Source organism: Marmota flaviventris, unplaced genomic scaffold (assembly GCF_047511675.1).
Source record: "Marmota flaviventris isolate mMarFla1 unplaced genomic scaffold, mMarFla1.hap1 Scaffold_560, whole genome shotgun sequence".
Classification (NCBI taxonomy): domain Eukaryota; kingdom Metazoa; phylum Chordata; class Mammalia; order Rodentia; family Sciuridae; genus Marmota; species Marmota flaviventris.
The window spans coordinates 1896-28742 of record NW_027288363.1 but is presented as its reverse complement, the minus strand read 5'-3'; the positions used below and the strand labels follow the sequence as shown (position 1 = coordinate 28742).

The 26847-nt window shown below is 36.3% G+C and overlaps 1 protein-coding gene across 1 annotated transcript; it reads left to right on the top strand.

The window, feature by feature from the left end:
* Positions 1–2987: 2987 nt before the first annotated feature.
* On the top strand, positions 2988–21384 carry LOC139704396 (electrogenic sodium bicarbonate cotransporter 1-like; the record flags this gene model as incomplete). Its single annotated transcript, XM_071607283.1, has 4 exons — positions 2988–3128; positions 4920–5081; positions 19992–20170; positions 21285–21384. Coding segments are annotated over 4 exons (567 nt in total), but the record flags the coding sequence as incomplete, so codon positions are not given.
* Positions 21385–26847: the final 5463 nt, after the last annotated feature.

The window sequence follows — 26847 nt, the reverse complement described above, 5'->3', positions numbered from 1 at the left end:
ACCTTCTATTTCCCATCTCCTGTTTATTAAAAAAGAAAAGAAAAAAGAAAAACTGTCTTTTTAAAAATTTTGTATCTTATTGGGGAATCTTGTCAATTGAACAGTTGTTTCTTTCCATGTACTTCTCTTTAAACCAGGAATTTTTATTGTACCAACATTTTATCTTTTTTGAGTTCTTACAGGACAAAATAAAGAGAGACTAAGTTAATACACAATTTTCTGGAAATCTCCAGACTTTCCTTACATAGAAAAAGGCACAACTGTATTGGTAAAGCTACCTTCTACATAGAGGTTACAAAATCTGTCGGTACATCTCACCTGGACCTACTATGAATGGGAAGGACAGCTTTATTCCATGTATAGGCCAGGAAACCAAAGCTCAGGAAGATTAGATGACTGAGACCAAGCCCTGAAACAAGTCAATGGGGAGACGACATTCAAACCCTCACCTTGGAACTGGGTGCCTCCACAGAAACCACAGTTTAGCCATGTTGTAAAAACTGTGTTCTGTTGTTTTCCCCAGTAGCTTATAAACTCCTTGTATCTTCCAGTTCCTGCTTTGCTTTTGGATCCCCAGCACCTAATCTGGCACTTGGCATGGAATAAATGCTTTTAAAAAAGTTTGTTGAATGACAAAATGAAGGAAAGAAATAAAGACTTTGGATTCCCACCCCAGGGAAAACTGTCTTTCTAAAAACTATTTCCCTCATCCTTTGAATAATATATAGAATACTTGAGTTGTCAAGTTTGAATGGCCTGGTTTTGGATCAGGAGAGGAATAAATAAGAACTCCCTTCTTTTTGTCTTTATCTAGGGTCCTCCAGTGATTTCTGACTTATTAGACCAGAGGGATGGTTGTATATCCCAACATATCTCTGAAGCTGTTTCGTGGGACCACCTTTTGCCAGACTATTCTGAATCACGAGTGTCAACCCTACTTGCACAAAACTTAAAGAAAGCTTTTTTTTTCTAGTATTGAGACCCTGGGAAGCATCCCATCCATTTTCTGCAGTAATTCCAGATACTTTCAACCCATGTGGCTCTGAGTAGCAGTTTCACATTATTATTGGGCTTTTATTTCTTGTTTCATTTAAAAGACCTCCTGACAGTGTCATTTAGTCATCCTAGTAGTTTCTGCAGCCAAGAGGTCTTCTGGAATATGGAATAACAATAGTAATGTATCCTCAGGGATTAAGTTAAGCACTTTCATGGCTTATCTTATTTAATTCTTAAAACCAACCAGTGAAATTATTGGTATTATTTTGGCTCTCTTTTGTAGACAAAGTAATTGAAGCTAAGAAAGGATAAGAATTTATAGATTGTTGGGGCTAGGATTGTGGCTCTGTGGTAGAATACTCGTCTAGCACATGTGAGGGACTGAGTTTAAGTCTCAGCACCACACAAAAAAATAAATTAATAAATAAAACAAAGGTATTGTATCCACCTATAACTAAAAAAAATTGTTTTTTAAAATTATAGATTGTAAATAATGATACTGAAATTCCGACCCAGGTGACCTGACTATAGTAATTATGCTCCTAAGAGCTGTACTATATTTTCTCCCCAAATTAATCCCTTCCATTTGTTTGTTCTTGAAATTATTATGTGTGATTGGTGTTAACTTGCCCTTGAGAAGTCCCATAACTCACCTTCTGTTCTGTGGTGTGTGTCTCAAGAGAGCTACACCTAGCAGAATCTGGCCTTCTAAGAGGCCAGAGGTGTTGATGACTCCTGGCTAAAATACCTATCCTTGATCCTGCTTCTAGTTGGTACCCAAGGTTTCTGACATAAGGTAAAGAATTGGGTCCCACAGCCTTCAACATGCATACGCTGCCAAATAATTTCCATGCTTCTCTTCAGTTTCTGTGGAATACGTAGCTACAATAGTTTCACTTCTCTGTCAAGAGATCCTCTACCCCGAGAATGGTGCGTAATACATTCAGTTATCACTGATCTCTCTTCCTTCATTTAGCTGCAGCAAAAACTCTTGATTATTCTTCCTAAGATAACTTGATAAAGTCTGAATCAACCCTGATTTTATTTAGGAGAAGTCTTCCTTTTATGCAACGTGGCTCTGAGCTTCAAGAAGACATTAATTAGGTTAATTATCCTTAGCAACAAGAAAAATATTAGGAACTCCGTAAATTTTGATGAATGATGAAATGATAATTACCCTGTGTACCCTCCATATGGGAATCTCAGGTGTTGATGACCTAGAATGGTCTTAGTGCCACTAGAGACTACAAAGTAACCTCTAAGGAACTAAATGGCCCTCTGCTCTCCTTAATGACTTGTAAGTGGCCATTCTGCAATCACTTAATGGGAAAGGACAGGCTTTAATGCTGCATCCCATAAACCCAGACCTTGTCCTGAACAAAGGCAGGCACTTAGGAACTTGGAGAATGACCAAATAATGGCATCCACACTTAATAAGTAGTTGGGTAGAGAATGCCCTGCTCCCATCACCCCCAAGAGACTTGAAGCACTTGCCTAGAGTGAGGAATATTTCCTTTGACAAAGTTAGTGCAGCCCTTACATTTCCATCTTCCCTCACTTGACATTACTCTGGGTCTGGATATTTACTTCGTTCAATGGACTGGAACTTGTAACCCTTCCTGAGAGATCTGTGGTGTTTTCAGGTTACCTTATAGGATTTATATTGCTTTATTTATCACAGTACTGCCTTCCAAATGAGCAGATGTATTTCTTTCTACAACACACACTTAGATTTCATTCTTATCCAGCTGTCATTTGTACTCCATACAGGGCAAGTGCTTGTATGGAATTTCAGGAATATATTCTTTTTGATTGACCTCCTTTGTACCTGCATGAGTATGTACACACATACATATTGGCTTGTTCTGTGGGATCAGATTATGTCTGGGCAGGTGATAATTTGTTGATGAAACTGTTATTATAAATTGTTAACAAATACAGAATTCTTTTTTTCAGTTCAAACACAGGAAAATGTATCTGGTGCTAAATAGTTCTTTCTTTCTTTTTTATTTTTCCAGGCCAGAAAGCTAATCAGTGACTTTGCCATTATCTTGTCCATTCTCATATTTTGTGTAATAGATGCCCTTGTAGGTGTGGACACTCCAAAACTAATTGTGCCAAGTGAGTTTAAGGTGAGTGTCTATCTTTTGCTTGTTTCTTGAATTCTGATATTTTGCCTTTCCCATGTTCTAGTTTATTGTGTGTCTCAGTTAATTTTGTGTAATTATCCATTCCTTTCAAAAAAGCAGTTCTTTGTTAGACTCATTTATACAGTTAGTCATTATACTGACTTCACTCAAATGCCAAGACTAGGATCAAATGCAAGGTTCATATTGAATTGATCTTTATTTTAAAGTAATAGATAACATTATAGACCCAGCTTGTATTTTTAGAATATTTTAAAATACCTGAATTATTTTCGTATACTTTATCGTCTTAATTCATGCAATAATTCTAGGAAGTGTGCAACATAACTAACATCATTCTTATTTTATAAAGTTGAGATTGAAGCTCATGAAAAATAAGTAAAATGTCCATGGTTAACTAGTGGTATCAAGGATTGAAGTTAAAACTAAGTCTCAGGACTCCTAATTCAATTTTCATAGTATCTAACTACCTGCCAAACACATTTGTATATAATGTGAATTTTAATTATTACAAAAAAAGAATAAGAATTATTTATTTTGCAAACTTATTGGTATATCCAGGTATACTGGACAAAAACTACATTTTAGCCATTATTAAATATGTCACTAGCTAATTTTCTGTTGTAAGTCTCTTACCTATTTTCTAGAATAATCCTCACTCTCTGCACTGTTGAGATCGTATATGTGCTAAGAAATATTAAATTGCCTGCAGTTTTAGTATAATAACAACTTAATAAAGAAAGGATATATATGGTGCAGCAAACAATATTTTTGGCATTATCTGCCATCACATATTTATCAGCAAAGATAAGTTCTCATTCATTCAACCATTAATTCAATATTTATTAAATGTTGGCTTTGAGCTAGGCTTTATAAGGGGGATTTTAAATGCATTAATGAGCAAGACAAAGTACCTTCCCTTATGAACTCACAACCTGTTAAATGTGGAAAACGTGGATACATTCAGTGATAGAGTTATGAGCAAGGGTGTCCAAAGATAGAAATAGCCTCAGAAAAAATGTGAGACTTTCTTCATTGATAGAAAACCTGGAGAAAATAATTCATAAGACAGTATTCTAGTTCATTTCATTATTTGAATTGTTTAAAATAAGGAAGCATAGGAAATTTTTTTCTGAAATAGACATGTATGATCTGACAGAAAATAGACCAAGAACTGGAAAAAATGACCTTTTTTGTCCTTCAGTTTTCTGTGATATGTATAAGGATTTAAGTAGTTCTTCTGGATCAATTTTAAATATGAAATGAAAGATTAGGATATTTAATTCAGTTCAATTACAAAATATTTAAAGCTTTTTATATATGATGAAGCTATTATAATTTGGTAGTAGTAAAAACAACTTCATTATAATTGCTAAAACCCAAGATCAAAACTCATGATGATTCTCTAAGTTCTTCATTATAATTGCTAAAACCCAAGAGCAAAACTCATGATGATTCTAACTTTTTACTGAATATTACATTTGGGGTTATCTCCTGGATCCCTGTAAAATTTAAATCACTTTTTCTATCTTGAGTCCTTATCTGAAATCACCCCAAGTCCATACAGTGGTATCCCCTGCTTTCCCAACAACCCATATTCTTTATTTCCTGCCTTTAAACATAACCTTTAAAATAAAATTCTTTAGAAAGATTTTTGGTAAAAAATTTCCTTTATCCAGCCTGGTTTGTATATATATCCTCCACTGATTTTTTTTCCACTAAGTAGTATGTAGTAACTTGATATTGTTTTGAAAAATATTCTCTTTCTACTTTAAGCCAACAAGTCCAAACCGAGGATGGTTTGTCCCACCGTTTGGAGGGAATCCTTGGTGGGTTTACCTTGCTGCTGCCATCCCTGCTTTGTTGGTCACCATTCTGATTTTCATGGACCAACAGATCACAGCTGTGATTGTAAATAGAAAAGAACATAAACTCAAGGTAAGTGCCTATAATAATGGTTATCTGCCTTCTACAGTTTTTGTAGTGCTTGATGACATTTATTGATTCAAAAACCAAGAGAGTTTTATTGGGAGTTAAACCATAGCCAGTGTTCCTTAAGACTTTACAGTCATAGAGCCTCTTGTATTGACATGGGTCCTCAATATAACTCTTTAGGGAAAATCATTTAAATCAGAAAGTAGTGTTTCAAATTATGTTTTAGTCACGACCAAAGAGTGACAGTGAACAACAGTCCTTAGCCATAGTCATCCTAATTCAAGTTTTAATGTGGTAACTGCCTGTAGTGAAGATGGTGTCATTTAAAGATTTGGTGAACATCTACTGAGAACCTGCTCTGTATTACTCTGTTAAACCAACTCAAAATTATTCTTTTTTTTTTTTTTCATTCAAAAAATATTTTAGGGATTGGGAATGTAGCTCAGTGGTACAGTACTTTTCTTTATACATAAAACCCTGGATTCAGTCTCTAGGAATACACACACACACACACACACACACACACACAATTGTGCATAGTTATTGGTTTCAGTGTGGTAATTTGGTATGTGTATATCCTGCTGAGTGATCAAATCAGAGTAATTATCATTTCCACCTCTTTAAAAATTTATCATTTCTTTGTGTTGGGAATCTTTAAAGTTTTATTCTTAAAGATTATTCAGGTAGTTCATGTTTATAAGCTCTTGGTAAACATTTATATTTTTGTCTTCCCACATTTGTCTCAGAATGTTACTGACCATCAAGTATAGAGAAAGATGCTTTATTTTGTACATTCTAGCTTTTTTTTAAATTAGTTACTAACTTTGTCATGAGTCTAAGAAGAGAAAATGCATTAGTTGTCTAGGATATCTTTCATGAGAACTGCCTAAAATGTTCTTATAATATCCATCTCATGATTTCTTTAGGCCATGAAAGATTTCAAAAATGCCATTTGGGGAAGTGAGATATGAATAATAACTCTAATAAGAGCTCTAATTTGGTGGATGCCTATTATGAGTCAGGTCATGTTCTAATCACTTTATGTTATATATTAATTCATTAACCTTTTTCATAACTACCAAATAAGGGAAGCATAAAAATGCATTAAAATCAGTCACCCAGAATCAGGAGAGGAAATTATAATGAATTGAATTCAACAGAGAAGATGTAGTAAAAGGAAAAATACAAAAAAAATGTAAAAGAATTGTTTGACTATGAAACCCACAGGGTGGAGAAATAAGAAATATGAGGAGTGTTATGATAAACTTCCCAGTTAGAACTTGGATCACAGTGAGAAAGGAGTTAATCCCATAATAAGAAGACTAGGAGAAGAAGAAAACTAAGAGCTTGGGTCAAAGAGGAGAGAAATTTAGATTTTGAAAGTTTGGGAGGAGAGAAATCTGAGAGTGATGAGCTGATCCAAAGTGTGCAACTAGCTCCTGAAGCACACCGGAGAGGACATTGGGGTTTTGGGAGTCCAGGGTGTTGAAAGTCTCATTTGCATCAGTGTTGATATCATTGGACAGCACAGAGAGTGGTCAAGAGGAAGATCCTAGATTAGATGCTAAAGTCATAAGGCGGGTATGTACTGATGTACCTATCCTGGATATAAGCACATTTAGTGATATGGAATGTTAGAAGGGAGCAGAACTTGGGCTTTAAGAGAAGAGAGATAGTTTGTGGAATCATGAAAATAAGTAACATGTACACCACCTGATATAGGAAGTTAGAATAGTAGACTTCCACTAAAAAAAAGAAACATCTTCAGGGAATCACTGGTACAAAAGGAAAATACTGGTGTTCAGTTATTATCAAAGAAAAGTTTGAGAATTCATTTGGAAACTTAGATTAAAATGACTCTCCTTCTACCCTTTGCCATAAGCAAATAACTGTCCTGCCTTAAGATAGTTTTAATTCTAAGAGTGTTGTTTAGCTGCTTATGTATTTATGCCTTGCCCCCAACTGGACAGTCAGGACATAATTCATATATTCACTGAATGCCTTGTTACAGTGCCTGGCTGTCTACCTCATATTATTCTAAGCAAAGGTATTCATTCTAAGGGCAATTAGTAAACAGATGAGGGCAATTCTTTAGTCTTACCATCTTGTTTTCTGTTGCTCAGGATTTTATGCCTGTGTTTGTTGTTCTTCAGGAAAATGATTTTTTATAAAAATCAGTAAATTACTTTTTAGCATTTTATCACCCAGTGAGTTTCAAAAATTATTTTTAAATTACAAGGTTATTAAGAATCATGAAATTCTTCTGTACCTTAACAATTCAGCTGTTATGGGGGAAAATAACAGAAGATGGCATCTTTTCTTTATGAAGATCTTCTTGCATTTCTATCTTTCTTTTTTGGACTAGTCTCCTGTAGACTGAACTATCTCCTATATACAGTAATTACCTATCAGGACTTAAAAACTTTTCCCCACTATGGTCTTCAGGTACTAAATTCACTCATTTTTGTTTGACTAAGATGTTTTTGTTTCACCCTCATTTGGAAAGGTAGTTCTCTGGATAAGTGATTTTAAGTTGAGATATTTCACTACTTAAAAGCTTTTTTTCATTATTTTTGACTTCCATAAAAGTGGTATGTATGTTGCTATAATTTTCATTGCTTTATAAATAATCTGTCTTTTCTTTTTGCCAATCTATGATTATTTTTTGTCTTTGTTTTAGAGTTTCACTACAATTTGTATAGGCATAGGTTTTATTATATGTTGGATTTATTTAGTTTATTGAATCCAAAGATTAGCATCTTTTATCATTTGTAGAATTTTGTATATCTTTGACCCATTCAAATTCTAATACATCCTTCTAGAATTCCACATTAAAGATGAATTAAGTATTTCCATCTTGTTCTCCATGTCTGTTGATCTGTTTTATAAATATTTCCCATTCTTGGTTCTCTTTGTGATATATTTTAGGTATTTTTTTCAGGTCTTTCTTTTAACTAATTCCTTTGTTGTTGTTTTTTGTTCCATTCTACTACTAAACAAGTCCATTTACTCTTTTCTTTCAAGAATTATACTTTTTTTTTTTTTTTTTTTTTTTTACTTTAAGCGTTCTCTTTTGTTCTTTTCCATGTCATTCTGGTTTTATGTCTTTTTTTTTTAAGAATTGTGTTTCTTATTTTTAGAATTTCTCTTTTGTTCTTTTCCATGTCTTTCTGGTCAATATTGATAGTTCCAGACTTTCTTATTATCCCTCTGTATACTCTTTTATTTATCTTATGTATTTGTTAAATGGACTATTTTTGCAGTTTTGATTGTAAACTTTGTTCTCTTGGCTGATCCTTTTTCCTGGTCCCTTTCTTCCTCATGTATTATGTGTAGTTGTTTTTTGTTGTTTTAAGTTGTGGCTAATATTCCTATGCCTATGCTTTCAAAGTCCATTAAACAAGCAAATGTTCAATTTGTGGCTTCCAGAGAAGATTTTATTTGAAAGGCATATTCGAGTCCTACCAACCTTAAGGCATTTTTATTGTTATTTGTTATTATTTAATAACAAATAAACAAATTTGTTATTATGAAAAATTTCAAACATACATAAAAAAGTAGAATAACAAAAAATACTTATCACTCCACATCAGTAATTATCTACTTGTGGCCAATATTGTATCATCTGAGCCTCCATCTTCTCAACAGTCTTTAAAATACTTTGAAGTAAGTCTAGAAAGCATGCCATAATATCCAGAAGTTTTAAGAAATATATATTTCTAAAGATCTCTTTTTAAGAACATGACCACTATACCATCATCAGCTAAAAAATTAACAAAATTCCTTAATATCATCAAATATGTGGCCAATATTAATTTTTTAAAAGCATCATAATTATATAATAAGCTTTCAATATTTAATTTATTTAAATCAGGATCCAGATAAAGTTTGCATATTATCATTTTAAATCCTTATCATTTAAAATCTTTTATAAACTTTTAATCTATAGATTTTTCCCTATGTCTGTCTGGTTTTTGTTTCTTCATTTTCCCATGGAATTTATTTGTTGAGAGCATGCAAATTGGTTGTTATTCTCTTTATCTTTTGCTGTACAACAAGCCACCTGACAGCTTAGTTAAAAGACCAAAAAGCCAATGTGTTGTCCTCTCTTGTGTTTCTTTGAGTGGACTGAGCCCTGTAGGATGGCTCTTGCTCAAAGTCTGCATTGTAGTCGAGGTAGCAGCATGAACTGGTGTCATCCGAAAGTTTGACTGGGCTGACTGTACAAGAAGGCTCTGCCACTCACTCAGGACTCACAGTCTGACACCTTGATGTTTCTTAGCTGTCTGCCTCTGTCTCTCTATGTATATTTTATACACATACATACATCTGTATGTGGTATAAGTGTGTGTTCCCCCCAGCCACTCCCACTAAGTGGCATCCCACCCTGCAGGGCCTTTCCATGTATGCAGAGCTTCTCACACTGCAGTACCTGGGTTATGTGCACTTGTGTTACTTAGCAACTGACTTCCAAGGATTAAGAAGGGGAAGAAGCTAGGCATTTTAATGTTTACACCTGCACCCGGCACAGCTTTGCTGCTTTACTTTTCCATAGTCAACTGGTCAAATAGTCCCAGGGGCAGCCTCCATTCTGGGAGGCAGGGAAAGAATCCATCTCAATATGGGGGAATGGCAAGTTCACATTGTAGGCAAGCATATGAGAGAGGAGGTATTCCTCAGCCATTTTGGGAAAGTAAAATCTGCCACATTTGTGCTGAAAAATTTTGTTATAGTCTAGATCTTGGTGACTGTTTCCTCCTCTAGTCTTCTGTATTTCCTGTAAATCATTGGATTTAGAAGCTTAATGAGATATAGGATTGATATTATATATCCATCATCAGTGTATCTACCTATAGCAGTGTGTGTGTGTGCGCGTGTGTGTGTGAGAGAGAGAGAGAGAGAGAGAGTGTGTGTGTGTGTGTGAGAGAGAGAGAGAGAGAGAGAGAGAGAGAGAGAGAGTGTGTGTGTGTGTGTGTGTGTGAGAGAGAGAGAGAGAGAGAGAGAGAGAGAGAGAGAGAGAGAGATACACTAAGGCCAGGTCCCTTTTAAACTATAATTTTGGCTTGGGGTTTCCTAGGTCACTGATGTAGTATGAATGACAGCCCCAAATGGAAGTATAGATTAATGGGTAGGAATGTCCCTAAAGATTTTCTTTTCTTTTCTCTTGGCATTATACCCCACGGCATGGCTGAGAGAGGCATGTATCTATACTGATTTTCTCTGCATTTCCTCCCACTAATTGGCCAAGTGAATAGGCTGTTTTTAGAGAATCCCAATTTTATTTTGGGTTGTGTCTTCATCTCTATCCTTTTCCCTATAACCCTAGGATTGGTTTCTGTCATTAGAGTTCAGACAGTCATTCTGACTCAGGCCTTAAATCCCCAAGGATTGACACAGTCTCTCGGGGCTGTTGAAGCTCTGGGGCTTAATGACCCTATGGATTTTGTCTTTCCTGTTGCTGTTTTTTGGTTTGTCTTTTGTCATTGTCTCTAAATTGTTCTCTTCCCTATAGATAAACCATGGTTTTTATTTTTGGTACCAGCGATTGAACCCAGGAATGTTAAACCGCTGAACCACATCCCTAGTCCTTTTAATTTTTTTTTATTTTTTTTATTTTTGAGACAGGGTCTCGCTAAGTTTCTTAGGGCCTCACTAGGTGCTGAAGCTGGCTTCAAACTTGTGACTCTCCTGCTTCAGCTTCCTAATCCGCTGGGATTATAGGCAAATGCCACCATGCCTGGCAAGCCAGGGTTTTAAAGGTTATTTTTCTGTGACTTTTTTGAACATTTTAAAATGTTCTCTATTGCTAAGGATTTTGGTGTTGATTTAGTTCACCAAAGACAAAAATGGATATTGACCAATACATTTTCATTCCAAAAACAAAATTAGAAATCAATTCTTAATTTTAATCTTCATTTGGTCAGATATGTTATGTACCTTTGGAGGTAAATTCCTATTCTTTTTTGCTCATTAAGTTTTCTTATCAATAAGAATTTTCGCAATAAAATCCAGAACTTAAAATTTAGAAAAGTTAGGATTGATAAAATATGGAAAAAATTATTCTCTTCTTCAGAGAAAACATTAGACAATTGAGTTGTATTAGCATTTGCCTCTAAAAGTAAGAGTTGAGTGTATAAAAATAACTTTTCATCCCTCTTGAGATTGGTTATTTGAAACCATTCTTTTGCATAGAGATAGCTATAGAACAAGTGCCCGTCTTTTGTCACAAATCTGATGATACCAGTGGACATTTCATGAGGAATCAAATGCTTTTCGCTCAGGAAATTGTTTTGTTCACAGTTTGTTAGGAAATGGGAGCTGTGGAATATGAAAATCAGAGATTCTAACTGCTATGAAATCGATGCAAAAGAGAAACCTGAAACAGTGAGAGAGATGGAGGCATTGTGATATTAAAAGCAGTGTGTTTTTGGGTGGCATTTGCTTTGGCTCTGTGTCAAGTGGCTCTGGCTGTCTGCTCTGCTTGGGATGGGATCCACCTTTCCACTCTGCTGAACAGCTCTGTATTGATGTAGGAACGCCAAGGTGCTTGGCTTTTTTTTTTTTTCCTGGCCATCATTTGGTTAGTTATGCCCTGCATTATCCCTGCATAGTGCGCAATACCAAGGTTCAGCAAGGTCACGACTTCCCCAAGGGCGATCACTGAGTTACTGCAGAGGTCGGAGCAGAGTCAGGTTCAGACTACAAAGCCAGAGAAACTTCACAAGGAAAAATATTTCTAGAGTATCATAGTTTGGGTTTAGAAGGGATAAATCATTTAGGTATCTAAAATTAGATATTGTATAGTTGTAGATAATAGGTAATTTTCTCTGATTTCTTTTATGGCAAAGCCTTTCATTGGAATGTGTGATTTTTTTGCCCTACCTTGCTCTGTCTTTATTTTTTTTCTCCATTCCTACTTTCATAACATTGGATCCAGTTCTCTTATTTCATGGCTTGATTTTTTAATAGTTAAGTTATGAGTTATTACCAATCTCCCTTTCTTTATTCCAAGCATTAAATTTTTTAATTTTTTTACTTGTTGTAATCAGTTATACATGACAGTAAAGTGCTTTTCAATTCATAGTACACAAATGGAGCACATTTTCATTTCTCTTGTTACACACAAAGTAGAGTCACACCATTTGTGTCTTCATACAAGTATCTAGGGTAATGATGCACATCTTATTCCACTATCTTTCCTACTCCCATACCCCTTCTCTCCCTCCCCTTTGCCCAATCCAAAGTTCCTCCACTTGTCCGATGCACCACCCCCCACGCCATTATGGATCAGAGAAAACATTTTGGGGATTGGCTTACTTGGCTTAGCATGATATTCTCCAACTCCATCCATTTACCTGCAAATGCCATACTTTTATTCTCTTTTAGTGCTGAGTCATAGTCCATTGTGTATAGATACCAGAGTTTCTTTATCCATTCATCTGTAGAAGGGCATCATGGTTTGGTTATTGTGAATTGTGCTGCTATAAACATTGATGTGACCAAGCATTAATTTTTTAAAAGTGCTGTTTTTGTATGCACATTCTACAGGCACATTCTAAACCTTTGCACCTTGACCCTGCAAAACTTTGCCCCTTGAAGAATGCCATTTACCCTAGCCTGGGATTTAAAGCACTATGAGATGACTCCAACCTAAATTTAAAGTGATTCTCTGGGCTGGGGATGTGGTTCAAGCAATAGTGCACTCACCTGGCATGCATGTAGCCCGGGTTCGATCCTCAGCACCACATACAAAGATGTTGTGTCTGCCGAAAACTAAAAAATAAATATTAAAAAAATTCTCTCTCTCTCTCTCTCTCTCTCTAAAATAAATAAATAAATAAACAAACAAACAAATAAATAAATAAAGTGATTCTCTACAGATACTAACCAGGGGGCTGGTCATAAGACCTGTTGGTTTCTCCTTAAATATGACAGTTTCTTCTGCTAGGCATTATGACTGGAAATCTCTTTTCTCCACCTCTCATTCATTGCTACTTATCAAAATCTTCATCCTTAAGATCCTCCAAACATAACACCTCTCAGTGTAGCCTTTCTTGACCCTTAGTGTAATTTGTATTGCTCTTGCTTATTTTTTTGCTGTTGAATTATATAATCCTGTGGTACTGGTCACAGGATCCCTTTTATAATATTTACTCTGTTAAATTATCCTCATTTTTGGTCCAAAATGTTTTCAAGGTAATGATTACAATTTGTTCTTCTTTTTTAGCTCTTTGGTGACCCACCATAATTCCATTTGGTAAACTCAATACATAGATGTAACTGAAGATTTTTATTACTTTTGTTCACATGGTTCTCAAACTTGTTACACTGTTTGAGATGGGTGATAACTGAAAAACGCGCACACAGGTCCCCAGGTCTCAAAACTGAGTGCCTATCTAGTTTAAAACCCTATAGGGATGGCATCATTGTAGAGAGCGTTTGTGAGTTCACTGTAGGCATAATTAAACTTTTCAGCCTCTGCACTTTTTTTTTTTCCAAATCTGTGGGAGTATCTACTTAGAGTACATTATAATTTTCACACAAAATCTGAGTCCTCTCATCTGATTGTGTCCCCCTTCGTGGGAGGTTCTATGTCATGGCTCTTAGTATCTCCATAAACCAGCGTGTTGTCTGGATCATGGTGTGCTCCAGGCATGAATGTTTATTCTCCGTCTCTGCATGCATGTGTACCGCTCCTGACCTCTCCGTTGTTATCATCTTTGTACCAGATGGACACTTTAGCCTGCTAGCCTAATCTTCTTCTCTTGCAGATTTTTATTTCTGTGGATGAATTCCTAAATTTTCCTCTGTATTAGCAGAGCATATACAATTTCAAAGGGAAATAAAATTTTACTTTTTATCCTTGTACTTAAAATAATCTCTAGTTTCAGAAAATAAAACGTCCTTTGGGTTTATATTCACAAAGACAAGGCTGGATGCTTTTAGTCTTTAAAGGACGTACTTAACCTTTTGAGCATTTATTGAGTGCTTGCTATGTACTGAACACTTGTGTTAACTATTGAGGGTGAAAACAGTTCTGCATTTTGTTTGTGACTTGAAGAAATTTTATGGACTTCCCTTGTGTAGCAACTATGTCTGCTACCAAGGTTAGAATTGATCATGCCTTCCTTTGTGCCCTGTATCTTACATATACACTGAATCATTTATTTTTATGTCTGACTTCAATCTAATAATAAGCATTCCCTGTATAACCAGGTATCCTGTCAATAAATGTTTTATCTAATATAGGCCTAGCACAGAATAGGTTTTCAATAAATGTTTATTAAATACTAGTTTTCCATGCAAAGAGCTACTGCAAAGGCCCAGGGTGGGAGAAGTATGACTTATTGAGGAACAAATAGCAGGCTGGAAGGACTCATGGTTCAAGATGAGGTCAGAGGTGGGGTCAAGTCACAAATAACAAAGTTTCATAACTTCAGCATTGTTGTCAATTTGAATAATTCCTCATTGGTGGTAGCTGTCCTCCATGTTGTTGGCTTTTTAGCAGCATCTTTGGCCTCTAGCCAAGGGATGCCAGTTGCACCTTCTCCCCCAAGTTGTGACAACCAAAAATGTCTCCAGACATTGCCAGAAGTTCCCAGGGGAGGGAGGGCTACAAAATAGTCCTAGAAAGAACAACCATATAGAATCTTAACAGAGGATGTCATAGCGTTTAATTTTTATGCAAAGGGAAACAGGAAGCCAGAGAGGTTTTTGAGCAGGGAAATGCCACATAATGATTTAGTTTTTTAAGATTAATCTGTGGGGTAAGTGGATTGTCAGGATGAAGAGTAAAGTGAGGACTTCATGGTGAGAACAGTGTTGAGTGCTGAAGGCTCTTGGGTGGTATGGAAGACGAAGAGGGGAATTCAAGTTGGATTTGAAGTGGGGAAATGGATTTAAAACCTGGCTGAGGAGGATGGAAGGGCAGTTTGAAGCGTGGCTTTTAGAAAGGAACTGGTGCAGAATGTGCAAGGCACAGTCAGGGAACGCAGAGTTTTAGGCTCCTCAAGGGCTCCCCATAAGGTCCTAGATACAGGAGCTTCAGCATGGTAAGCGAGGCTGGGCCCGCTGGGCCTACATGTCACTGCTGACCTCCCTGTGCAACCTCACCCTGGGGTGGATGGCATCAGAACAGCATTTTGGACTCTCCCACTGACAGCAGTAAGACGTATGGGAGAAGTGGATGGAAAGAGGCTGCTGTATAATCCTGGAGAGAAGTTATGAGAATCTGAAAAAGTCAGTGGCAATGAGGAGGGGTAAGGAACATAAAGAAGTTTCATGTGTTATTTTTGAAAAAAGCTATTTTCTATATTTCTTGCAATGTTCTTTTGCAAAAACTGGGCTAGGATTTCAATGTTATTTTCATTTCATTCAAATCTAGCCATTCAGGTCCTTTTAGCTAACCAGGATGTTTTTGGAATAGCTTATTTTTATACATATATAAATTGTTTTGCAGGAACAACTTCTCTCACAAGCATTTGGCTTCTGAGGTAGGTCTTCATGGCAATAGTTCAGGGCACCAGGGACTTTGAAGTATAGCTTTTACCATTCTTTCCAACCAATATGTCTCCAGAGTCTAATGTATGTAGGATACTGTATTAAACATGATAAGCCTGGATAAGTTTGCATCAAAATTTGGTAAATGAAGTTATTGCTTTTCCCTCTTTAGACTCAGTCTCCTTAAAATCTCTCCTCTCTGCCCATGGTCTTTCCCCAGTGCTGTAACTTCAGTTTAAACTACTTCATCTCAGTACTGATTATGGCAGTATTCTCAGGTCTGCTCTTTGCCTCCAATCTTGACCACTTCTGATATACCCTCTGTAAGCAAACAGAGCCATCCTTCTAAATCAAAATCTTATATCACTTGGCCAGGAAAGCGAAGTGATTTATCACTGTGTGTGTGCAGGCTTTACAGGAGGAGGTATGCTGATGAGAATGAGCTACTGTGTGGCTGAGTGGGAGAGGAGAGTTGAGCCTGGAGAGGGAGGTAGAAATAGAGGTAGACCAAGCAGGACATTCAGGTCATGATGATCATCCCTTCTTAAGAATAGCAAGACATCTCAGCATCCTTGAAAGGAAGGAAGACTTTGGAGGCAGTGATATCAAGGGGTACAGAGTAATTATGTCTATAATTACTTTATCCCAGAACTTTTATTTATTCTGGTGATTATACATAGTTATCTTTGTGTTCTACTATCTGAAATTCTTATTTCACCCTTCTTAGTATTATGTTGTCCTTTTGTGCTCGTCTTTAGTACACCTAACTAAGACCTGTTTTAGTTGAAATAGAGAAAGCATCAAGATAGCTCAGGGTAGTGTGCATAACTTTTTCTGTAATGGCCATTCTTTTGACCTATTGATCTGGCCAATATGTACATCCTTATCATAAGTTCTTTGGTAATAGGATTTTGGAATTCTAATAAATACTATGTTGTTACATAGTATTTATTAGACAGAATTTTACATGGACTTTGGTGTTTTAGTCTAAATAGGGCTTGAAATTATGTGATATTTCCAACTATCATCCTCCCTGGAACCCCCAGATGTTTCACATATCTATCAGTTAACAATAAAGTTTTCTCTTTCTTTTCAATGGCCAATTAAGAATTTATAGTTGCTATCAGGCAAATATATATGTAGTATTTATTATTCTGTTTTTAAAATAAACCTTTATTGAGAATCACCTCTTCATCGTGCATTCTGCTAAAGTATTCAGAATACAGAGGGGAAAAACAGACACAGTCTAGGTCCCCATGTTACTTAAAGTTTAATATAAAAAATAGATAAATGCACATACAATTAAAAAAGATAGTTTGAGTGCTGTGCTAGAGGAAGGCATAAAATGAAAAACAGGGGAACATAAAGGAGGATCTCTAACCTAGCGACTCACTCATCTCATCTAGGCTGAGGCAGAATAAACTATTGGAAAAAGTGAAAGCTAATTTAAGTCTTCAGGATAGATAGGACTGAACCAAGGAAAAGAAGGAAAATTAGAGTTCTATGTAGAAGAGGCTGTGTGGGCAGAAATACAAAAGGCTTTAGTGAGTGAAACACATTTGAGGAATTGCATGAGGTTGAAAGTGGTGGTGGTGTAGGATTCAGGCAGGAGGGAGGTGAGAGAGGAAGCTCTAGATATTGGTATATATTGACTGTTGCTATATGACAGATGTGCAGGCAGAAGGGAGCAAATCCTAGTTCTCCACCTCCAAGCACAGCTGAAATCCAGCCATCTTCACTGCCATCAGTTTGGTTCTAAACATCGCAATCTCCTGCATGGGTTATGGCAGTCGCCTCTTATCTAGTCTTTCTGTCCTGACTCTGCTCAGTTTGCAGCCAGAATGTTTAGAACACTAGCAAATCATGTCACTCCTCCACTGAAGACCGTCCAATCATACTCAGTGTACAAGCCCAAGTTCTTATAACTCTACTTAGTACTTTTTAAGATACTATGTAGATTATTTATTTGGGTTGTTTATAGTCTCCTGTAGTAGAATAGAAGGGCCATGAAGCCAGGGAATTTTGTCTGTTTTATTCACAGATGTGTTACAAACAGCTCAAATAGTGCCTGGGTCTAAGTTGGCAGTCAGTATTTGTTGAAAGAATGAATGACTGAGATCCCAGATATATCATGATGTTCACCTCATTCGTCATCATGGAATAAGTTTGTTCCAGTTCATCTGAACCACATGTGCCTCCCTTGCCCCTCCCTGACCCAGTTTAATAGATAAAGATAGATAAATGCCATCCGCAGAACTGAAATGAACTGCTTTTATAGATACATCTTAACCTGTTTTTTGTTCTCATCCAAACCTGCACTAGATGACCACGTGCTTTTCTTTCTTGTGTCAGCTCCTCTTTCCTGCTATGAGTTCTCTGGGAATATGATTAGACCCATGTGTGCAAGCCAGAGGTGAAATCTTGGCATTTCAGTGAAAGGAGAGTGGTGTTCTGTCAAACTGTAACGGGATCTGAATGATAACAGTCACCAGGATCCTGGTGTAAATCACATTCTCATTTTTGAAAGCCAGCCTCTCCTCGCTCCGTCCCCCTCTGCCTCTCGGTACTGTTGCCTCCATGCTGTGAAAATGGACTGCTCTATTTTCTCAGGCTCCATAGGGGTATTAAGCATCTGATTTCTTCATAAATAGAGCAGAGAAATATAACCATACAATAACATTGTGAACACATTTAACAATATTGATTTAGGGAGTAAAAGAGCTAGACCTTTTGTTACATTGTCTGCTCTTCCAGTCAGTAAATGTTATTGTGACCATTGAGTGATGTTTCAAACCAACCTATACTGTTAAGAGGGTATTAATTAGGTTAATGATGTCGAGTAATAGGTTGTTAAGCAATTATTTTTATATATCAGGAGAGGTGAGAAATGGTCCTCCATGTACCATCTCGGGTTGTTTTGGATCTTTAGTCTACATATGCTCAATATTGTGTAGATGAACAGCATACTGGTAAACACTGTGGGAGAGAAAAGGCAAAATGCCTTTTTTCCCTCTATATTTTTAATTGGTGTATTATAGTTGTACAGATTGATGAGATTTGTTGTAACATATTCATATATGCACACAATATAATAATATAATTTGGCTAATATCACTCCCCAGAATTTTCCCCCTCCCCTCTATCTTCCTACCTCACACTCTTTGTTTCCTTTCCTCAGCTGGCCTCCCTTTGATTTTTAAGAGTTCCACCTTCACCTTTGTTTTCCTTTTTCTTCTCTAGCCTCCATTTATGAGAGCATAGAGCCTTTAAACTTCTGAGTTTGACTTATTTTGCTTAACATGACAGTCTCTAGTTCCATCCATTTTTCTACAAATGTCATCATTTCATTTTTCTTTATGGCTGAATAAAACTCCATTGTGTATATGTACCACATTTTATTTGTTCATTCATCCATTGGCAGACACATAGGCTGATTCCATAATTGGGCTGTTTTGAATGTGTTGAAGTAAACATGAGTAAGCGTGTCTCACTGTAGTAAGAATTCTTTAGGATAAATACCGAGAAGTGGTATAGCTAGGTCATATGGTGGTTCCATGCCTAGTCTTTTAAGAAGCCTCCATTCTGATTTCCATATTGATTGTACTAATTTATGTCCCATCAGCAATGTCAAAGTGTTCCTTTTTCTCTACATCCTGTCCAGTATTCATTATTATTTGTATTCTTGATGACTGCCATTTTGACTGGATTAAGATGAAATCTCACGGTAGTTTTGATTTGCATTTCCCTAATTGCTAATGATGGTGAACGAATATGTTGGCCCCAAATGCCTGTTTTTAAGGTGCCTGTCATGCGTTTGTGAGCAGCAACAACCAATACCAGTCCTGCTACTAACTCCATTTATTGAGCTCCTACTGTGTAACAGCTACTTACATTTAAGTATCTACAAGATGCTTTGCTGCTGGTACTTCATAGCACAGTACTATTAACTCTTCAAAGTAGGCACAATATCTCCATTTTCTGAATATAAAATTCTGATTTTCTTTTGTGACATAGCTTTTTATTCTCTTTTCCTATTATAGAAACCATGCCAATTAGTGATAATTTATATCTTATGCTTTATTCCACAGTACAGAACACGATGATCAGCCATAAATCTAAGCAAATACTAAGTGAAGCTGTGACTTAAATCTTTAAGTTAAACAATTATTCAAAGCTATAATAGAGGAGATGACTGCTATGGCAGTTGTAGAAGGTGGCTAGTTTTAGTTGCTAGGAGAACTTCCTTTATAAGAAAGATAAAGTTCCTTCCCTTAATGAGCTGCCCTTCAAGTTGATACTCTCCTCAAGTAAAATGAATCAGTTTCTTTTGGTAATCTTAATTCCTATCTGGTAATGCAAATAGATAGCAAATACAAATGTTTTTCCATGTGATTTTGTTATCTCTTTCTACAGAAAGGAGCTGGGTATCACCTGGATCTCTTCTGGGTGGCCATTCTCATGGTGGTGTGCTCCTTCATGGCTCTTCCGTGGTATGTGGCTGCTACTGTCATCTCCATTGCTCACATCGACAGTTTGAAGATGGAGACAGAGACATCTGCACCTGGAGAACAACCAAAGTTTCTAGGAGTGAGGTGTGTTAAATCAGAGGAGAGTGGCTCAACAAAAGACATTGTGCACACATCTATGGGTCAATCAAAAGGAAATGGGCAGATTTGGAGGAGACAGAACTGATGATGATTGATTTATTTATAATTTTATTTTTGTTCTAGCAAGATTAACTTTTCATCAGAAAGGGAGTTTTCAATGATTTTTTAGTTAATTTCTTATGATATATAAATTTCTTTTGATTAATGAAAAAGCATAAAAACACAAACAAGTCATTCTTTTTATCAACATGCAGGTGATTTAGGTGCTGCAGTACTCACTGAATCTCAGTTGTGTGTAAAGGCCCCCAAATGCTTGTGTCTATTTATGATTTTTAAAATTCAGTAAAGGAAAGGAATTTTTATTTTCCGACTCATTTTCTGTCCCCAAAAGCACTGAGAAACTTTGACTTCCAGCTGTTCAATTCAGGTAGCCATGAAGAGTGGTAGTAGAAGACCTTTATACTCTGTTGGATGCTTTTTGCAGCAAACCATGCTCATAAGTGCCTGGGTGGATAGCTCATACCACAGAGCCATCATTTCCCACGCCTCAACAGTGGGTGATTCTTTCTTGGGGATGGAGTGGGGGAGGGGAGTGTTGGATGAGAATCATATTGGTTAAAAAGTACTTTTGTTGTTGTAGATTTAGAAATTAGACTGGTGTGATTTATTGCACTCATGAAATTTCCCTGAGCTGTTTGTTAATTAGAATGTGGGACAATGTAATATCTGTCTCCTATGAAAGAAGGTGTAATTACACAAGAGGACAAGTTGTTTAAAAAATAAGGGCTTCAAAGAGGCCAGTAATTGATGGACCAGGAGCAAGTGATTTTTCTTTCTTGATTCTAAAAGGAGCAAAAAGCTTTAGCAGAATCATTTCTTTCTTTGTGAATTCAAATCACATTTTGTAATAGTCTTAAGAGATTTCTTATAGATGTATTGAGCTCATATGATGTCCTTTAGGTAATTATATGATATCAACATCTTTGCTATTTGCTGAACATGAGTTTGGTCAATGTGTTGTCTTTTTTTGAAGATGCAAAGACAAGAGCATGTTTATGAAAACAACAGGTAGATTGGTAATCTTTTGATTTGGTTTCAGGGAACAAAGAGTCACTGGAACCCTTGTGTTCATTCTGACTGGTCTGTCAGTCTTTATGGCTCCCATCTTGAAGGTAAATATGTAAAATACTTCTTCCTCCTTCTCAGAACACTGACAGATAATTGGACTATGTGAAGAGTAAAATATTTGCAAGGTTCATATTAGTTTTATAAAACACTGAAGCAGAGATCAGGTAGCCCCCCTCCCCCCCAAAAAAAGCTTATCTTGATTTCCGGTTAACCAGTATTTTTCAGTTATTCAGTTGAACTATATAAAATGAACAATATTGAAACTTTCTAACCTATCAGAATGGCAGTTTCACACAGTTCAACCTGACTGATCCATACACATACTCAATTTTTACTCTCTGTCTTCCTATCTATCCTTTCTTTCATAACCCCCATTTACTTGTACCTACATAACCCCCATTGACTTGTACTTATATAACTACCATTTACTTGTACCTAAAGCCTTTCCTTTCTCTCCATTAGACTTCTGGATATGATGCTGTGAGTGGTTCAGAATGGTCATTTTCATTTTTTCTCCCATTCTTAATTATTGTTGTGTTTCTATTTTCTTCGAATCAGAAGGCCTAATTTAGGTTCTCCAAAGGAAATGAGGGTAAACTTACTGATTCATAATTAGAAAACTATGGAAATGAACTTTTGAAGAAGAAGAAAAGAAAAAGCTGGTATATCAAGTTAGGAGTCCACACATAGGTTTGATTGAGGGGATGGATATCTGCCTACATAGATAAATTTAAACTGATATATGAAAGCCTACTTCAGAGCAGAAGTAGCAGAAGTAGGACCAAAGAAGAAGGTTAATAAATTCCTGCCTGTAAATCTTCCAATTTTCTTTTATGACACAGCTTTTTATTTTTTTCCTATTATAGAAACAATGCCAATTAATGATAATTTATATCTTATGCTTTATACCACAGTACAGAACATTATAATCAGCCATAGATCTAATAAGTATAGACAACAATATCTTTAGTAACAGTATGTTTTGAATTTTTTTCCTGAAATTTAAAAATTTTTAGTAACTTTAAATTTTAAGGTTTTAAAAAAGTTCTCAATTGTACAAATAACTGGTAGAACATTCTTCTAAGGAATTCAAACAATATACAAGTATACAGATAGAGAAAATAAAAGACCTTCATTTCTCTCAGATTAGCAAATTTTATGTCAGTAACCAATCAGATGAATTTTAAGAAGGTAGAATTCTAATACCTAAATTTATAAGACTACCTTTGCCTTTGGGGAGTTTAGACTAATGCATATATTGGATACAAAATACATCATAAACTGTTAAATATTTAATTATTCGTCTTATGTCCTTGGTTTCCACAATGTCAGGTGTCTGATTGAATCAATTTCTGACTAGATGCCTGTTTCTCAGGTAACACATGGGGAGCTAAGATTAAAAATAAACTTAGAGAAATTATTTCTGGTTATGTACAGAGGACCTTAAAAGACTAAGGACTTAGCTTCTTTGTAAAGAGAGGGAAATCTGTTGTTACTTTTGCTGATGCAAAGCAAGGTACAATACAAAGTAGGCTTGAAGGTGTGGTCAGGTTCACAGCATTGAGTCCTCTGCCAGACAGAATGCATTCTGTTCCTGTGTCCCCCTGTAGACACCAGCAGACCTACTGGTGGAAATACCTAATGGCAGCTCTTGCCTCCCAGGCAGTGAGACCTCATCTGGAGAGATCATCTTTAGAGAGTTCATTGTGGGTAATTAGGACCCTAGGTTGTGGGAGGCTCTCCTTTGAATACATTTCTCCAGGCTTATAGAAAGTGGGCTTATAAGACCCAGTGCTTGTGCCTTGTCACCAATGAAGGAAACAGACAGAAACATTTTCCATCAGTCTAGATTTACTCATCACCACCCAATCTCCCATTTTATCTTTTTATTTCTATATGATTTATATATGTATAAAATCCTAATTAGGAAAGCCAGATATTTTTAAAAGTCCTTTTTAAAAAATGTGTATTTTGTAAATTGGTTTTAATCCTGGAGGTCCTGTTTGTTGAGTAATCATATGTGATTCTAAAGGGACCTGGAGAATAGATACTATGTAAATTGTTATTTTAAGGAAAATTTGCAGAACTCACAATGCCTCTTCCTATTTTCTCACCCTGCACCCAGATATGGCTGTAGAGGAGTTAAAGCTGCTTTACAATGTGCTTTACAATGATTCCTTTTGCCCCTGATATGCAAAGCCCCTTAGTATCTATAAGATGAGATTAGAATGCAGAGAAAGAAGAGAGAAATGCAGGGACCAGGGAACATGAGCTTGCTTTTCCTTTGGCCTTGCTTAAATAGTCCATGCATTGGTCACCCTCATTCTGCCACTAGTATCCATGGTTGTGTTATTTTCATCTGGTGACTTTGGGTTAATTCAAAAGATCATTGTAAGAATCAGTGAAAACAGGAGTTCAGTAAGCATTTTTGTCGTGTAGGGTTTTGTCAAAAATGTGGTAAGTGAAACCATTTTGTCAACATAGCTTATAACATATTTATAATGTAGTTTACAACAAATATAGGAAAACCTTCAAAAACCACAAGGACAAAATAGTCAAGCATTGGCAACTGAGATTTCTTACTTGAGCAAGTCAGGCTGTTCTCTACTTCAGGATTCATATCTCTGGAAAAACTCAACTAATTTCAGATCACATGCTCTTCTTAGCACTGAAGCTTGGGGAGGTATGTGGGTATGTGCACTTATCAGAGGTCTCTTGTTAGGTCATTTAAAAAGTCAATACAGGAAGAAGCAGTTGTTGAGGGTACAGTTTAACCAAAACCTAAGTTAGAACTCAGGAAAAGTCTCGATTAATAATTAACCTCAGAATTCACACAAAAAGTGGTGTTAGGGGTTACCTCCGAGTAGGGTACCTTTTTCCTTCCTCCATGTGACTGTGTTTCTTAAAGAAGCAGGTGACAGCTTCAGAGAATAGTTTTACTTAATAGTCTGTCTTTGAAAGGTAGATCAAATGAACGAGAACAAGAGAAATGTGTGACTTTCACTTTTCAAAAGAAAGTGGCTGAACCCCTTCCCTGCCCAACTCCTTATTTCCCTCACAAGTTTAATGGTCTCTGATGAGCTTAGCAATTTTCTCTCATGCATTAAGCAGTATAGGTGGTTGCCCTCCCCATCCCCCACCTGCTTATGCAAGCTTACTTTGAACATGAAGTTTATGACCTCTGTTTTGATCTGTGTGCCGAAATCTGCCTTTTATGTGGAAGAATGTAAGGAATTATAGTGCACCAGCTTTAAGTTCATGAAGAAACCCCCTTGACCATTGCCAGCTATAGTCATTCATGCCTCAAAGTGCTGAATCTCACCATGGATTCAGTGCAGAACTGCTGGGAAGCAAGAATAACTGGCTTCCCAGGCTGGTTAAATGATTTCCGCTGTGTGTCTGCAGGGGAAATATTGCCTTTTAACTGCTAGTATTCTGTATGGGGAAGTGAAGGGAGACTAAAGGGCAGCGAAAAGATGAAAGGCAGTTCCTTGAGCTTACTTTTCCCATTTTTTTTGGCAAGCTTCAAGAAATAAAGATCAAATGAAGTTCACTGCTACTTCGGTTGCTTTTGCTTGAATTAGTTTATCTTTAACATGAGGAGTGGCCAAAATTTATCTTTAAGATTTGTTTAGTGTTCTGAAGTGTGGAAGATAGCATTTAGTTTGTACTTGGCAGATATTTGTCCAGACCCTATAATATGTCATACTGTGCTCTGTACCAGGGCAATAGAGATGATGATGGTGATGGTGATGATGATGAGGACCACAGTAGTTACTGTTTATTGAGTTTATCATTGAATTAAGGGCTCAGCATAGATTTTTAAAATTTAGTCCTCCAGTGACACCAAAAAAAAAAAGATACTACTAATTATTGTGCAGATTGGAAAATTTATGAATAAACTACCGGGTCACAAAGTTTTTAATGATAGAATCAAGATTTGAACTTAGGCAGTTCTGAACACCAAAGCCCAATCTCATAACCCTCATGATTTGTCACTTTTTAAAATAAATCATGGTACTTGTCCTCGCAGAACTCGTTCACTATCATTTCCCATGAGATGATCTTCCCCAGCTTCTTTGATCCAATTTCTAATCCTATGTGGAGAAAAAACACAGCATTTCCACAAACTCCTCGTCAGGCCTCATTCCAGCTTCTTCAATTATTAGGGACCAGGGTGCAGGTCAGCACCTTCTTTAGCAACTTAAGGTTTTTTAAGGCTTAAGGGATTGATAATATTATTTTAATAACATATTTTTAAGATGGTTGTTAGAACTCAAAGGGTAATGTAGTAAAGTTTAAATAAAGCAGGGCTTTAGGTGTGACCTTTCAGCCATCCTTCTGGCCCATTACTTAGCTCCCAGTCACCCCTATCTCTCAGATCCCAGTGAGAGCTGTGCTTAGCAATTTCAGGCTCATTGACTTTGTCAGTCAAGATCATGTTAACGATGACATCAGTACCACATTTATTGAGTATCTACTATGAACCATGCCCTGGAATAGATCTTTTCTGCTATGTAATCTCTATCATAGCCACTTTCTAGATGAGGATACTGAGGATAAGAGAAGTTAATAATTTTTTCTGAGTTACACAGACAGTAGCTAGAAATCAAACCCAGGTCAGTCTGACTTCTATACCTATGTTCTTTATCAGAGTCTCACTCTGGGTTCTACACACACACAGACCCTTACATTGCTCTTACTCCTGTCATGAATTCTGGGTTAGAAAACTACAGTCTCCCCTTATTAGCCAACTTACTCTTTTCGCATTTTTCTTTCTGAGAATGTTCTAACACTATCAATAAATCAAAGGTATAGAACTACATTTACCAGAAATTGAAAATTTGACATGACATGATCTGAATATATTAAATCTTTGACTTCATCTCCAGTTTACTAATCTATCTGGTTATAGGATCAATAACTTAACTTTTCATTCTTCATGTTTATTAAATATAATACTATTTTATAATTATTCCCATTGCCTTTCTGAGTGTGATTAATTATATCATTTTCTTTGCATAATTTTGTCACTTGGAAATTCTTGATTTGCCTATAATCCTATTGTACCTTGTGTTTGTATATTTTGTGTCCGCCTGTCTATCTTTGTAAAAATGTATACCTATTACTATGCATGTCATCCTGGTTTAACTTAAGAGGCGGGGTTACACCACTTGCTCCCTGTTTCTACCTCATAGTCCTTGCAAACATCTGGGTTGCATAGTCTACTGCTTTTAAAGCCAATGGAAAAGCAAACGCTTTCCCGCCACCATTAATTAAAGAAATTATTAAGATCATATATGCTCATTAAAAACACACACACACATTAAAAACTTATTCTTCTTTTCCTTCCTTTTGTGATGAAGGATTCTAGTATGATTAATTTTTCAAGAATGACCTTCTTATGTGAACTCATGAACCAAATTCAATAAAAAATATCTTCTAACACAATAATTCTGTCAAGTTCCATCAAGAGTTCTATACTGCCACATTTTTATTAAGATATTGTAAAAATATGACACATTTCATAAGAC